General features: G+C 40.6%; 1 protein-coding gene across 9 annotated transcripts in view; it reads left to right on the top strand.

Annotated features, from left to right (window-relative positions):
* stk32c (serine/threonine kinase 32C) overlaps positions 1–16886 on the top strand; it is a 250272-nt gene that overhangs the window by 50769 nt on the left and 182617 nt on the right. For 7 of the 9 annotated variants that reach the window (XR_003675562.1, XR_003675560.1, XR_003675561.1 and 4 more), the window contains exons 5-6: positions 2340–2613; positions 4549–4604. Coding sequence is in view for 6 of the 9 variants with exons in the window: in XM_028467686.1 (XP_028323487.1) it covers positions 2514–2613; positions 4549–4604 (156 nt within the window). In the remaining 3 variants the exon portion in view is untranslated. The remainder of the gene's footprint in view (positions 1–2339; positions 2614–4548; positions 4605–16886) is intronic. The other 2 variants (XM_028467685.1, XM_028467689.1) reach the window with 1 other exon arrangement.

Raw genomic sequence — 16886 nt, forward strand, 5'->3', positions numbered from 1 at the left:
ATGAACCCTTGAAAAATGACTTTCAATTGATTATCCCTTAAATGACTGATTTGAATTATTTCTAGCTTTAAGCATAACAAAAGAGGACAAAAACACTTTGATCAATGATCATGGAATATGAAGAGTTATAAACATTTCCCTTGAAAGATGGTTACATTCGTGATTAAACATGTCAGATGGAGGCACACTATGAGTCTCTTCCCTGGAGAGAACAATGCTTAAAATCGGGGTCCCATGTCTAAAATTCATTTAAATCACAGCTCTGCCTTTAAAGTGTTATAAGTTTTATTTTTATTTCTTCCTTTCCAATCTTCAAGTTGAAAAAGATGTCTCTGATGTAGGGTGTTTGGTTTCCCTGTGCCCCTGTGGAATGTGTCTGTTCTTTGGGGAGGATGATGGGTGTGTCAGCAAGGGGTCTGCAGGTCAGGAATGTCTGGAATTTGAAGAAATTTTCGTTGGTCCTTTTTCCATTCTGTTTTTGAGTCATGAAAGTGGGATAAAATTCCAAATGTGCAACAGTGTTTTTACTACCTTTGGACATCAACCAGGGTTCCCTACATGAGTAACACTAGTGACATTTTGGAGGGAAAAACAAAACAAAATGGCTGACAAATACTGACCACGGTTACGTGATTTTTTTTAAATTCGGAATTATTCTGAATGAAATCATTTGGAATTAAAGTGTTCTGCTTCGTGTTTACATGGAAATGCAATTCCCGAACTAGGTTTACATGGAAAACTGGTTTATTTGGCTTTAGATAATTCCACTTTAGGTCTGCGGGTTGGGAAGGCTCTGATTGGACAGGGGGAGAATGTGACGCATCACGTTTATCAGGAAAAACACACAACAAACCTTTAATTGTAGGCTGTAACAGAGACGACCACACGAGAACTGTTTTCACCTTTATTTGGTTTGTAGTTTTGAAGCAGCAACTCGACAATAACACACAGTTTCAGTTTGCACCGCGAAGCAGAGGGAGATAGGAACTAATCACCGAAAAAAGCCCAGTTAAACTCTGGAAAACAGTCACCAGGAATAAATAGTTGCTCCCTGGTAAAGAAAGTAGCTCTAACAACTGATAAAATGATAAACTGATGATATTACAGCCTATAAAGGCAGTATGGGGACACATTTACTCCGCCTCCAGGTCCTAGTGCCAGCTGACCGGTGAAGCTTGTTCCGTTTACTAAGTCCGTGTGAAAGTCTGCATGTTTATGCCTCCATCCATCTGCTCTTTTCATTATATCCATGTCTTTTAAGGCTCTTATTAAATAGTCTAGGCTGGAGTCCGGGTCGCCGCCATCTTGGATTACGTCATCACCAGCGGCTTTAAACAGGTGAAGTGTTTACAAGAAAGAGGAATTATCTAATTAGGAATTAAAAAACGGAATAAACCAGCCACCTAATTCGGAATTAACTTTAATTAGGAATTAAATTAGCATTAGGAATTATGTGTTTACAAGGTCAGGTTAAAGAGGAATTCACTTTTGTTTCCTGTTTAAAGAGGAAATAAAGCTCCCGTGTAAACATGGCCAATATCTTGCAACCTAGGTTCCCAAAGTGGTGAACAGGTAACCCAGGGGTACGCAAATTGTCAAAGGGGGTACATGAATAATAAAATTTAATTTAGAGACTATATTATAAATGGACCAGCAGTCAGGAGTCTCCATGCATTGCCACAAATTACACATTAGTCGATTTCAGACTACCCATGGTTACAGATTATTATTATATATTATTCCTCAACAGGATAGGTTCAATTCATCGAACCATTTTACTGTAGGGCTACATTGTATGTGACATTATCATTGTATCAGTGGTTCCCAACTTTTTTGGCTCTTGACACCATTGTAATATCACATATTTTTGGCATCTCCAGGGACTAAAATTAGCTTTTGATAATGTTTGTTGTTGCCAGGATTAATTTAGTGACAAAGTGAGAAGATGCACCAGCTCAGATATTTTCATGCTGCATTTTATTTTAACTAGATTTATATTTGACACAGTGAAAGAATAGAATACAGTTGTTTAGGATTGTTTTGTGTGTGGTGTAATAATTTGAAAAAAGAATTAAAACATTTTTAAAAATAACATTTTAATCTGTTTTTTTTAATTAATCTAAATTAGACATTTCAGGGGACCCAATTTTAATTCCAGGCAACCCCACATTGGGTCACAACCCCAAGGTTGAAAAACTCAGCATTACATTCTGTTTTTGAAGTGTGCAGGAGTAGGGGGTACATAGCTTTAAGTTAAATATCTGAAGGGGCACGGGACTGTGAAAAGTTAGGGAACCATTGCCATAGAACATCACTAATTCTACTGCTTGTGCTTCCAGCTGCTGGGAGTGAGGACAGATGTTTTAGCCAAGGAAGAGATGGACTTCTGGACATGATGTCTGATGAGGAGGATGGCACAGCTGATGGGGAAGCTGGGTGGATAGTTTGGCCTCCATCCCTCATAAGCCTGGAGCTTTCTGCTCTGTGTTCAACATTACAGAAGAGACTGGAAAATGACTCCAAATATCAAGCAACCCACCACAAAAGGCTGCATTATGGCTCACCCACTAAAAAACCTGCTCCATCTTTTTATGACCCTGAAGCAGCCAAGAGGTACAAGAGTTTTAGTGTGTGACCCAGACAAGGGGAACACAGTATAAAGTTTGTTTTTATTTTTTTAATAAAGCTCTACTTTCAATATGTTCCTCCTGTCCCTCTTATTCTCAATAAACTGCTATTGTGATGTGTAGTTCTCACTAAATGTATTATTATTATAATGAAAATGGGAGGGGCAAATATGACCATATGTCCCAACGGTGACCAATGAGTGAGGGACTTTCTGTCCAATCACAGGTGATTTTACTTCTGAACTGTCTATGGTTTCATCCAATGGTTGGTTAGTTTCAGTCAGGCAGGCTAGACATTGAAATGCTGATTAATTACAGCCATTCACTCAGTCAGGGAGGCCAGACATAATGAGAGCCATTCACAGCGGGGGATGCACATCCCCTCCCGGCCCCCCAGTACGTTTCTGACAAGTATCGGCACAGGCGAACTTCTCAGTGAACTGCTGATAACTGCCGATAATCCTGGGCGTTTGTGGGAATTTTCAGGCATTCACATGGTCGAGAATCTTGTAGGAGCTGATTGACAAACAGAAAGCTTTCTCCACTTTAGAAGTGTATCTGGTAGCCATTGCTGCCTTTCACGTGGGCTTTGGGAGTAAAACTGCGAGTCAGCATCCGCTGATCGTTCGTTTTATGCCGCTGGTGTCGCCGTGGGATTTTGCTGTGATTCTGGAGGGACTTAAACGTCCTCCTTTTGAACCAATGGGAAGTGCAAACTTGAAGTTTTTATCCTGGAAGGCAGTGTTGCTACTGGATTTAGCATCAGCTAAGCATGTCAGTGACATCCAAGCACTGTCAGTGCACTCGTGCGCTCAGTTCTTCCCGGGCGATGTGAGGATGGTGCTGAAGCCCAACCCGGCATTTGTGCCAAAGGTTTTGGGCTTGAGTTCTCCTCTTGACCTCACGACCTTCTCTGCCTCACAGGGTGAGCGGCGGCCTCATTTGTTGTGTCTGATACACACTGTGCGCGCTTACGTGGATATGACAGGGAGCTTCATGGGGAGCAACCAGCTCTTCGTCTTCTGGGCTCCGCCTGTTACTAAGCAACGTCTGTCACACTGGATAATGGACGCGATTGCTTTGGCTTATACGAGTCAGGGTCTGCAGCCGCCTGTTGGCTTGCATGCACATTTGACTACCTGTCCCGGATGAATACATTTCACCACCCAATCAGGATTGGCGTAATGAGAATGGGCTTCTGAGATATGACGCAGAGGCGTATATCCCATAGTGAGACATCTCGCTCATATTACTCAGAGAACCGAGTTTATGTAAATAAATTATAGTTGTCACACTAACGAAAAGCACATCATGATTGTGTGTTTTTAAGCCAATTTTATGTATTTTATTGTGCTGAATGTGTTTTATTGTGGTGAATGGGTTGCTGTTGTGGCCATGTCAAAAAATAATTTCTGTTACTGCTTAAGGACAGATAATAGTCTATCTATTCTATTCTATTCTATAATCTTGGAAATGTTTATTTCCTTGCCACCGCATGTATCAACACCTGATTATTTGTATGCTGAGATTGGTCAGATACAAATGTGTGAATGTGTTGGTCCAGTCGTATGACCAAATGTGAACTCATGCATTGTTGGTAAATGAGGGCTAGTAAATTTAAAAAAATACTGTGGGACATTGAAGAAGTCTGTTAACCCTAACTGCTGCCCGCTGCTGCTCATGGATGGGTTATAAGTAGAGAGAAAGGATTATGTGTATGTACCTATGTATAAGACAATAAAAATAGATTATATTTGATATTATTTTAATAATTTCATCAGATTGAATTTGTATTGAATGTTGTCTTTAACCTAGAATCCCAAAAATAACTGCAGTTAAAGCTTTCCACTTTTGCTTGACTATTCCTCACTTGATGTTGTTCTTGATTGACTCTCCTCTTTGATCTTTTTTGTTTTCACAGTAAACTTTGACCACTTCCAGATATTGCGTGCCATTGGGAAGGGTAGCTTTGGGAAGGTAAGGAAAACCTTAATTTGCTTTTGTATGTATTACCCACAGTAGACTGACCTTCAAACCAGTCAAGAATAAGTAATGTTTAGTGCTCAGCATAGTATATAAGGTAGGGTAGGGGATTTTCGAAAGCTAGCATGATTTTGAATGTAGTTTTCCGGTTGGCTCCGCCACTCACCTGCACGAGCAGCTAACCTGCTGTGTTTCTGTTTAATTGCAGGACAGCAGTCCTTGGCTGCGTTTGTCATCACACTCAATAATAGGGCTTGAATACTGCATGAAGGAAATCTTGGCAATTTATGTGCTGCATTTTTAGGCCAAATTTCCTCAGTTCTTTTCTCGTCTCAGGTGCCAGTATCATCATTAGTGGCCAATATAATTAAACTGGTTATTCATGGGACTTATTCAACATATTCTTTTGTGTTCACGTTAAACGCCCAGACTGCTTTTATAAAATGTTGGCATGTTTTACAAGAAAAGCACCAGAGCTTGAAAAGGTGTATCTACTTTTTGAATCCCAAATATCAGGGCTAATGTTAACTCATTAAACTTGTGTTTCTGTAGTCCTCTGGAAATAATTTTTTCTCAAAAATCCAATATACTGTATACCTGTATATATATACAGTTTTTCTCAGTCACTTTGGTGCTTTTCTCACATCACTGCTGTGATGATGCACAGTGCATTTCTCAAAACAATTAGTGCAAACTGCAAAAGCACGTCACTTGCTCATAAAGGATAGTCTATTCCTCAAAATCAAGTAACCATGTCAATGAAACTGCCAGTGTCATCAAAATGAGAAGTCTTGGCATCATCGTTTATGAACAAGGTAGTCAAATGGCTTTGTCATGTTTTCATTATGACAGTTTATTCTGTCATTGTTTTCCAATGCAAAAAAAGGTCAGAACTCAGTGACGCAACCTGAAAATGCTCAAGACAGCACTCTACCCTATTTGTACATCCATTTGAAAACTACAGTAAAGTTACACATTGCTGTAGTTAGGGAAGTGAGTACAAGACAATGACTACCTACGTTTCACATTTTTACTGTATATGCTCTTTACAATTCTACAGCTTTGTGCAATAGAAAAAAACACTACTGTCTCTTATTTAGAACAAACATAAGAAACACCCTTTTGGTAGAGCTGTGCACAAATATGAACAATATACTGTAACAGTACATATGTAAACATAGGTAAATCCTTCTGGCACATCAGACGTTCCTGTCTGTCTGGCCACATATTTTCATCTACATTAAAACGGATATCATCCCTTGTTCAATTTAGGAGACATTTCCAGAAAAAAATGATAAAAAAAGGTATAAAATTTGCTTGGCAGAAATTGATAACTAGTCAAGCAATGACATGAAGACTATTAGTTTCATTGGGAACGACTATTCTGTATCCATAAGTATAGGTAATTTTGACTGACATGATATAAGCAAATGCTAATGTTATAAAACAGCAGAGAATTGTATGAAAGCAACTGATACATGTCCAAAAGCATTTGCAATTTGTTCAGAGGAAGGATAAATTGCTACTATGATGTGCACACATGACTAAATGTTGTGAAGGTTGAACTAATAGTTTTTTTTTCATTCTGATCTAAGAAAAGCACCAAAGTGACTGAGAAAACCTGTAAATATTTTGTATTACGGTACTTATTACTCCCCTGCGATAGTGACCTAAATTGTCAATAATCCTTAGAGCAGGGTATTCCAAAACGGTTTGTACATTTTGGGACTTTTCTTTAGGTTTGTTTTACCCTACCAGTGACAGTGGCATCAGCTGAAAGAAGCTTTCCAAAGTTTATTCTGATAAAGACATACCAAAGTTAATTAATGGCAGAAGCCTGCCTCACAGGACCTTCCATCATTGATATAAACCACGAGGTAGGTAGGTAGATAGATAGATAGATAGATAGATACTTTATTCAGCGATTATTTTGCGGCAAGAAAAGCATTGAAAAAAGCATTTCTTGCTGATGTTTGATGGTTGTGAAAGCATGAATAGCTATATTTGTTACAGCAACCTATAGCTGCTGTTTTGTACAGTTTATCTAACATGTTTCACAATATCTATTCTGAATACTTTACACTGTTATATTTTCTATTTTTTATTTTTACTAATTTCATTTAATGTTAATTTGTTTCTCAATTATTTGTTGTAAATTCATTTACATGTGTGTTTGCTTTGGTCATTGCCATGTGAGTATTTTTGGGCCACAACAATTTTTTTCTTTTCATTTTTTTCAATATCTATCATCCAGCCCTGGATGATAGATATTGATCATTACATTGTTTTTCTAAACAATAAAATATTGCACCTCAGGTAAGAGGACATGTTGTCAGTTTGTGCACTTTTTGTATAATATTGTTTAGTTTTTAGTTTTATTTTACTCATTTAGTATATTTTTATTATAAATACTGTGTGTGTGTGTGTGTGTGTGTGTGTGTGTGTGTGTGTGTGTGTGTGTGTGTGTGTGTGTGTGTGTGTGTGTGTGTGTGTATGTGTGTGTGCATGTGCAAAATAAACGTTTTGCAACACCAAAGTCGCAACTCTCTCTCAACGGCTTTGTGTGCGTTCACCATGTACATCCCGATGTAGTGCACGCACGCGCATCAGCCGTGTGTGTGTGTTTGTTTACATTGTCGCTGCTAGCATCTTTCTTAGCACATAGAATAATATAAGAAGAAACACTCACCGTTGTGCAGAACAAACAATAATCATAGTGGACCCATTCGCTCACAAAAATGTTACATTCCTCTGTCTGAAGAATCAGAAAGTTTGTGATAAGGTCGGCTAACGACCGTCAGCACAGCCACCGCCCACACTCATTGAGATGAAGGAGGAAGTGAAGTCTGTGACCTGAGATTTAAAGTGAGTTTGGAATCACGGGAATAATATTAAAAAACAATGATTTATTAACTGAAATGACTTTTAGCGGTACAAAAACATTTTTTTAATATTGACCTTTTTTCTTTTTTTTTAACCCAAACAAACTAGCTAGCGCCCCCTCACACCCTGAGGTCAAAGGTTTCATTTCAGGGCCGTCCAAAAGTGAAATAAAATTAAAATAAACATTTTGAAATGACCAAATTACTCCAAGATAACAGATACACACACTTGGGGTGTTTGGAACACGTTGAGCAAGTTTCAGGTCGAACTTGCACCGCGTTGGGGAGATATTTGCTCGACACACAAACACACAGACCATCCTTTTTTTTTATAGGTTGATAGATAGATGGTGGAAGGTCCTGAGAGGCAGGCTTGTGCCATTGATGATCTTAGGTATGTCAATATCACATTGAACTTTGTATGAGGAGATGAGGACTCAGAAGCAGGAATAGGATTTAGATTCTTTATTGCTTGGAACCAGGCCGTGATTACAAGCGGGCAGAGGCACCAGGGGCAGGCAAAGCAGGAAGACCAGAGGGCAGAGCAGAGTTCGGTAACAGAGAGACCAGCCAAGAGAGCAGAGGTGTCCAGGGGATAATCCAGAACAGGGGTGCCCAACCCTGGTCCTCAAGAGCCCCTATCCAGATGTTTCCCTCTTCCAACACACCTGATTGAAATGACCATGATCGTTATCAGGCTTCTGCAGAGCTTGATGATGAGTTAATCATTTGAATCGGGTGTGTTGGAAGAGGGAAACATCTAAAACATGCTGGATAGGGGCCCTTGAGGACCAGGATTGGGCACTAAAGGCTGACATGACCGAGTGTACTAAGGAAGTTGCAGCTTTGGATGTGTTGTTGAACACTAAACAGCATGGACTGACGCATTTCGGATCTGGAGATGGCAAATGAACGTCTGCGCAAAGAGACCTGAGGGACAAAGCCGACCGCTTGGAGAATCAAAGATGGAAATGCAATATTGGTATTCTTGGCGTCACTTCAGATGCCGAGACAGGGAATCCAACATGTCGGCTTTGCTTTGTGATCTGTTCAAAGAAAGTAGTGCCCCTTCCAAAAAATAGCAAGGAACCTTTTCTGGAAAAAACAGTTGACCGATAATTATTCTGCCAATTTTGAGTAAAACTATGGAGAAATTAGTACTTTTGTCAAAAGAAAGGGCACTTTACAACATCTGATTGAGCTCAAATAACTGATGATTGGTTAATGGAAATTGATAACAAAAAAATTATCAGGACTGTATTATTAGATTTAAGATCTTGATTTACTTGACTATGATATACTGTTAGATAAGTTGATTTGTTATGGGTTTTAAAATACTGCAACTGAGTGGATCAGAAGTTGCCCCACCAATATAATGTGTACTCACACTGGCAACCAGGGCCGTTCCTAACCAGCTCTGTGCATGTGTGAAACCATGGGGGGCCATTGTGTGAACTGCACTGCAGGGGGGGGTAACGGCCCGATGGTCCTGCTGGAAGAGGTGGTCCAAACAGCGTGGCAGACTGGCATGGTGGGCCGCGCATGCGCACACACAACCCGACTCTACTCGCGTGCGAAACGCGATGACGTTGGTACCGCGCGACGCTTACCTTTTTTTTTTTTTTTTTCGCGACGCTTACTTGCAGTAGTAGTGTGTTTTTTTTTTTTTTTTGCATGTTGTGTGATTTGTGTATAATAAAAATAGCTTTGCAAACTGTTGGTGGAATTGACTCATCTGTTTAGGGAAATGGGCCAAAATTGTTTTTTTTTTTTTTAATTTTACAAATCTAGTATTGGAGAAGAGCAGGAAAACCTGACACAATTTTTAATGAGCATCAGTAAACAACTTAAATTGGGTACTGTTGCACATGCAGCATTGCGTGTGGCAATAATTAACCAGTAAAATTAGCTATAATAACATTTTTAAGAAATAAGTTAGATTATGTTGTGTGCAGAGGAAGAGGAGGAAATGACCTACAGTAAATCAAATAGGCTTTCAGTTTTAGCTCATTCAAGGATTTATCTTTTCTACTGACTTAGAGTTGTATCAATCTGAATTTATATCTAATAGTAGTGGATTTGTATGAAATATGACTTGTCTTAAAACTTAAGTGATAATAAGAAACTTAATATAAGACAACCATAACTTTCAATTATATCATGACTCATCTCCAAAAAATGCTTGTCTTTATTGGAATTGTTTATTATCAACATCAGTGAACATTATTTAATTTGGTCACATTAAAGACTTTGAAAATATGCACTCAAAGCATCTCTTGTGGCATGTGCAGTGGTTGTAGTTGCAACCTCATTAGTGCTGCCCTGCACATCATTGTTATCCTGTTGTACATCTGTGCCATCATACTGCTCACTGTTGTATTCACAGAAGTTGTGCAGCATACAACAGGCTGCAATCACTGTGTTTATGTTGTCCATGGAGCAGTCATATCTCTTCAGCAGACATCGCCATCTTCCCTTGAGACATTCAAAAGTCCTCTCCACAGTCATTCGAGCTCTGCTGAGATGGTAGTTGAATGTTTGCTGTGCAGGGGTCTGTGCTGGTTGTCATGAAATGGCTTCATCAGCCATGGCAGCAGTGGATATGCTGCATCTCCCAGTATTAGCGGTGGTACGTCCACATTTCCAAACCTCTCTGTGATACGAGGGAACAGTGTACCACTTTCACCATCCATATACAAAGATGAGCTACCAAACACCCTCGCATCATGGACTCTGCCAGCCCAACCCACATTGATGTCCTAGAAACAGAGGCGATGGTCGACCACACCTTGCAGAATGACAGAGTAAAACCCTTTGCGGTTGTAGTACTCTGTTGGATTTTCGTTTGGAGCTAGAATGCCAATGTGAGTTCCATCAATAGCTCCAACACATTGAGGGAAACCCCAGCGATCTCTGAAACCTTGAATGATGGCTTTAAAGCCATCTTCGGATGGTGCTCGAATGTACACGGGCAGCATCCATTTAACAAAAACTGAAGCAACATGATTTGTTAGTTACTGCAGTAGACTGACCAATCCCAAATAAATGAGAGAATACTGCAAATGCGTTGCTCCACAGGCAAAGGTTTTCTAAATGGAGTTAACCGCCTGTGAATGTGTGGTCTCAGGACGTCGCACAACTGTTGCCATTCAGAATCTGTCCAGTTGGTGATAGCATTTTCCTACCACACACCACTTATTTGCCGAAGCCAGATGGCCCTGCATCACAAAAACAAATTAAGTAAGGAATAATAAAATTCAAGTGATGATATTTACAATAACAATTTGAAGAAAGTAATGCCAATAACAGATTACTGATAATTATTTGTTGTGTGCTCATGTTTATGCTCAGCTTCATCAGATAAGATAAAATATATACATAAACAGGTGAGGCCTGATCAATATACCGAGATTCAAGATATATTGAGTGTTCTATTTTGGCAATATAGATATGTATAAGATTACATATCGATATGTTTTATTTTATAGATGTTTTTTTTTTTTTATGCTTATTTTAGGAGTTGCTGCTTTTGCTACTTTAAAAAAAAAAAAACACCGGTAGATGGGATTCTGAGTGCATCATAACCCAAACCTTCTTCTAAAGCCACACTACAGAACTCACTCACACGTGCAAAAAGACTAAAATGGGGCGCCATGGGGGGCTAGGTTGGGGTGCCTGGGGGCCGGCGGGGAGACTCCCGGCGGCCCCCTGGTGCCTTATGCGGCTTGGGGTGTGGTTGTCCTCCCTGGGCGGGCTGCTCCTGGTTCTGCGTCCGTTCCGGGTCCCTCTGGCCTGGGGTCGGGTCCCTGCTGGCTCTGGGCTCGGCGGCGGGTGCCCGCCGGCTGCCCGTTCGGCGTGGCTCTGGTCGTCTGCTGGGCGTGGGCTTCGGCTCCTCCGCTGGGGTCTCGGGCGGGGAGCTCTCTGGGCCCTCCCCTCGGGGGGTTGGGCGCCGGGGTGTGGGGGGGGGGATTGGGTGGGGGGTCTGGGGGTTGGGGGTTGGATCGGTGGCGTGGTGCGCTGGGTCCTTGGCTCCTTGGGGCTTTCTCGGGTGTGTATGGGGGGGGCGATGGTTGCCTCTCGGCTTGGGATCTTGGGGGCGTTCGGGGGGCTGCTTGGCCGTGGGGTGGTCGCCGGGGGCCCCTAGATTGCCCGCTCTTGCTGCTGGCCTGACTGCTTCTTCGGGCCCGGGGGCGGCTCGTGGGTTTTGCAGTGGCGGTTCTTGGAAATACATTTGTCATGGATGCACTGGCCTTGGGCTGTGGGATAACACTCATACTGGGCTCAACCATAGACACATTGTTCCCAAATACCTGTTTTATGGAATTTCCACTCACTTCTTCCTCTGTTCACAGCCACCACCATTATTCCTAAGCCGCACACTGGTCACCAAACTGGCTTGATAACACAACAATAAGCACAATATACACAACCACAATTTCACATCGCATCACTTGAAACCTATCGACTACTCCCCACCCATTCCATTTCCTATCTTGTATCCCTCTTCCCTGTTAACTTCCCCATCCCCCTCCACCCCCTCACCTTGGTGTAACACTTCCCTCTCTTTTTTACATCCTCCCTTTAATAAAGTATTTCTTACCTTTCCCTAGGGAGAGCTGGTGATGGTCACAATTATGCAATGAAATAAATCAATTTATTTAATTGCAATAACAAAATATGCATTGCTGTTAAAAGATTGCACTTCTTGTAGTGTTAACCTTCAACAGCATGTGCAGACAAAGGAAGAAAAAAAAAAAAAGAAAAAAAAACTAAAATGGAACATATTGTAAAGCAGTTTGTTATTAAATGTGCTTGTGTGACAACAGATAATCATCAACAAAGATTCCCCATGTACATCACACAATATCACAATCCAAATTATACATTCTCCTGATTTGGAAAGCAGCAGTAAGAAGAAGAATAACATTTCTTATATTTATGCCCCTTAACGTAAACAATTAATCAATCCAAACAATTTTTACCTTTCTCTGATATATATATCACTGCCATTACAGATCACTCCATGAGTCAACTTTCAAAAGGATTTACCAGTGAGTGAGGAAAACACAAGGCAACTGCAACATAACCCTGTATCAGCTTAATACACTTTCCGTCCTCAGCAGTTAAAGCTGCATCACAAACACACAACTGTGATTATCATTTTGGGTCTTTTCAATTTGAACATTTGAATGTGTAGGTTGCTTGTTACCTTATGGCTGTACATGATCGGTACGTAGTAAACATGGCTCTCCTTTCTTTCTCCATTATCGTCGCCTTCGTGTGACTTTACGTAGGTGTGCAGCACGGTTAGCTTCAATCCGACACCACATGAACTTTCTAACCGTGGACATGAATTTAGACCAAAACAACATTAGTTGCATTATAGCGATAGCCTTTTCCAGTTGATCGTTCATGGCTCTGCTCCCTATACACTTGACACAACAGAAGATATGAGTAACCGCATGTCTGCTATACCCAAAGTCGCTCGATGGTGACGTAATCCCATTCATATGTCGTAAATGAACGTGATGACGTGTTTGTCTGTGGAACCTACTGTAGTTGAGCTGGTGATCGCGTCCACTGAACCGTGCCAGAGTAGGGTGCTTGCCTGCTGTGAGCTTGGAACGGCCCCTGTTGCCAGTGTGAGTACACCCTAAAATGTACTGCTCTGTTCAATGGTAGTTATTCTGAGATAAATACACAGTTTTGGGGTGCCTCAAGGAAGTTGTCTTGGGCCACTTTTATTTTTCCATTTTTACAAATTAGTGCAGTGCCTGTAGGAAGTATGCATTGCCATAGAAAAGTGGGAGGTTAAGTAGCTTTTTCATGGATGGCCAAATTAGGTTGCGTTTGAAGGTGGGACGTCAGGGTTTGTTGTGAAATGTGTAGAGTGATAACTATTGTATTTTCATATATTTGAATAAATAAATTGGGAAATAACAATGAACCAGCATGATGTTAACCCTGGAGAAATTAAGTAAGTAAGTAATTTTTTTATAAAGCACTTTTTGCAGATAAAATCACAAAGTGCTGTACAGAGCAGTGGAGAAATTAATACAACAGGTGCAACATCATAAGATAATAATAAAACATGGGGTATTTACATCACAGGAGCAACATCATAAAAGGATAATAAAAAATAAATAAAATAAAACCAGTGAAGTAGAAGCTTTTCAGAATAGGGAAATCCTGGAGAGACTGGTGCAGGATATTCTAGAGTTTGGGGGCTACAGCCTGGAATGCCAGGTCTCCTCGGGTTTTAAAATTAGTTTTTGGGATCATTAGGAGACCCTGGCCGAAGACCGAAGGCTGCGCCCTGAAGTGTAGGGGCACACCAAGTCCGAGATATATTGAGGGGCCTAGCCATGTAACGTCCGGAAAGTCAGAACTAAGATTTAATATTCTGTGCAAAATTTGACTGGAAGCCAGTGCAGAGTAGTTTAAGACACGTTAACTCCTCTTCAATTCGGAATAAAAGTTAAATCCTCTTTAAACTGACCTTGTAAACACTTAATTCCTAATGTAAATTCAATTCTGAATTACACACGCACACGTGCGTACATGTTACTAGCTCCGGTGGACATTTTTATGAAATAATTAAGTAAGTAAGTAAGTAAGTAATTTATTTATAAAGCACTTTTTGCAGATCAAATCACAAAGTGCTGTACAGAGTTGCGCTAAAAATACAAGTGCAACATCATAAAAGAATAATAAAACATGGGTGCATAAACATCTTAAGAGCAGCAACATTAAAGGATAATAAAAAATTTAAATCCAGTTAACTAAAAGCTTTTCTGAAAAGTGAAGTCTTCAACAGTATTTTAAAAGTGTCCACACAGTTGAGCTCCCTGAGAGACTGGTGCAGGTTACTCCAGAGTCTGGGAGCTACAGCCTGGAATGCCAGGTCTCCTCAGGTTTTAAATTTAGTTTTTGGGGTCTTTAGGAGACCCTGACCTGAAGACTGAAGAATTCGCCCTGATGAGTAGGGGCACATACAATCTAAGAACTCAGATAAAAAGTGAAACTCTGAGTCATTAAAGGAGCAGTACAACTGGATATCATCAGCATAAAAATGATAAGACACATTTTTAAAACCATGGATCAACTGACCAAGAGGCATCAGATACAATGAAAAACAAAGCAGGCCCCAGAACAGAGCCCTGGGCTACTCCACATGACAGGTTGGACATATTAGACATAACATTGTTAATAGCAACATTAAAAGTTCTTCCATTTATATTAGAGGTAAAACACTGGAGAACAGCACCAGAAAATCCCATCTCAGATTTGAGTCGATCAACCAGTATACTGTGATCTACAGTATCAATGGCAGCTGTCAGAGCAAGTAAAACAATAACTGTGTAACGACCAGAGTCAGCGGCCATCATCACATCACTTGAAACTTTCAGAAGAGCTTTTTCAGTGGAGTGGATTGATCTAAAACCAGATTGATATTTATCATAAATATCATGCTGTTCCATGTATGAGGTTAGCTGCTTAGCAACCACTTTCTCCATGATTTAAGACATGAAGGGAAGCTTAGATATGGGCCGGTAGTTCATAGGCTCCCCCGGATCAAGATTGGGTTTTCTAAGAATGGGGTTTATTATCGCATGTTTAAAGAAGCTGGGGACCGAGCCAGATACAATTGAGAGGTTTATCAATTTTACCACCCAAGGACCAACAACATCAAAAACATTTAAAAACAGAGAAGTAGGAACAAGGTCTAAAGTGCTCGATGAGGGTTTCATCTTTCCTACTAAAACTTGAACATCCTGTAGGCTGACAGGAGTGAAGGAGGCCTATGAGCTCACAGGGGCTGAGGCAGTGCAGAATCTAACCAAGGGAGGAGTGATGCTAGCCCTGATGTCTTGTACTTTGTTTACAAATAAGTTGTTACAGTCCTCCTGTGTGTGTACAGGCACATGGGACGGTGAGGGTGCAACAAGATTTTTAATAGTATTGCACAAAACCTTGGGGTTTCTCTTATTTTGCAAAGCAAGATTAGTGAAATAAGCAGAGCGCGCACACTTTATTATTTCATTTAGCTCCATTATATTTTCTTTTAAATGGAGTCTATGCACCTCGAGTTTAGTGGTTTTCCACAACGTTCCACTCTCCGGCAGCTTCTCCTAAAGCTTAAAATAGCTTCATTCATCCACGGACAAGGTTTCTTATTAGAGCCTGGAGTATTTTTAGCTGGTGCTACTGTGTCTAAAGCAGACAGACAATTGCTATTAAAGTTTGTCATAAAAGTGTCAACATCATCACTACTAGCAAATGTAGTTGGGTCAAAAGAGGCAGAAAACCCACTGATTGCTGCTTCATTAAGAATCAGAATCAGAATCAACTTTATTGACCAAGAGTGTATGAATACACACGAGGAATTTGTCTTGGTGACCTGTGCTCTCTCAGATAGTGTAACATTAAATAATAACAATCAACTAGAATAAAGAAAAATAAATAAAAAAAGAAGTATAAACATAAATATAAGAGTAGTTAGACTATGTGCAAACTAAATAAAATAACAAGATAATAATAATAATAATAATAATAATAATAATAATAACGAAATAAAATAAAAATACAATAATAATAATACGATAATAGTGCAGTAGTGCAGGTGAACATTTAAATGAAAATATTATGTCCATGAACATTCACAGTGACAGGTTGATCCAGGGTTGTTATGTTTAGTTCCATGGTTATTTCACAGTAACAGAAACAGGTCTGACACTCTATGACTGTTTAGAGTTGATCAGAGTGACAGCCTGGGGGAAGAAACTGTTTTTATGGCGGGTAGTTTTGGCGTACAGTGATCTGTAGCGTCTGCCGGAGGGGAGGAGTTTAAACAGATTGTGTGCAGGGTGTGAGGGATCTGCAGTGATGCTACCTGCCCGTTTCCTGACCCTGGACAGGTATAAGTCTTGGATGGAGGGCAGATCAACACCAATGATCTTTTCTGCAGTCCTGATTATCCTTTGTAGTCTGTGTCTGTCTAGTTTGGTTGAAGATCCAAACCAGACAGTGATGGAGGTGCACAGAACAAACTGAATGATGGAGGTGTAGAACATGATCAGCAGCTCCTGGGACAGGTTGAACTTCCTCAGCTGACGCAGTGGGAGGTCCACTTCAGGTCCTGTGAGATTGTGGATCCCAGGAACCTGAAGGAGTCCACGGTAGCCACTTTGCTTTTCAGAATGGTTAGGGGGGTGAGTGGGGGGGGATTTCTCCTGAAGTCCACTGTCATCTCCACAGTCTTGAGCGAGTTCAGTTCTAGATGCTTCTGACTGCACCAGAGAGCCAGCTGTTCCACCTCCCGTCTGAAGGCAGACTCGTCCCCATCCCTGATGAGACCGATGACGGTGGTGTCGTCTGCAAACTTCAGGAGTTT

The sequence above is a fragment of the Gouania willdenowi genome, chromosome 15 (assembly GCF_900634775.1).
Source record: "Gouania willdenowi chromosome 15, fGouWil2.1, whole genome shotgun sequence".
Taxonomy (NCBI): domain Eukaryota; kingdom Metazoa; phylum Chordata; class Actinopteri; order Blenniiformes; family Gobiesocidae; genus Gouania; species Gouania willdenowi.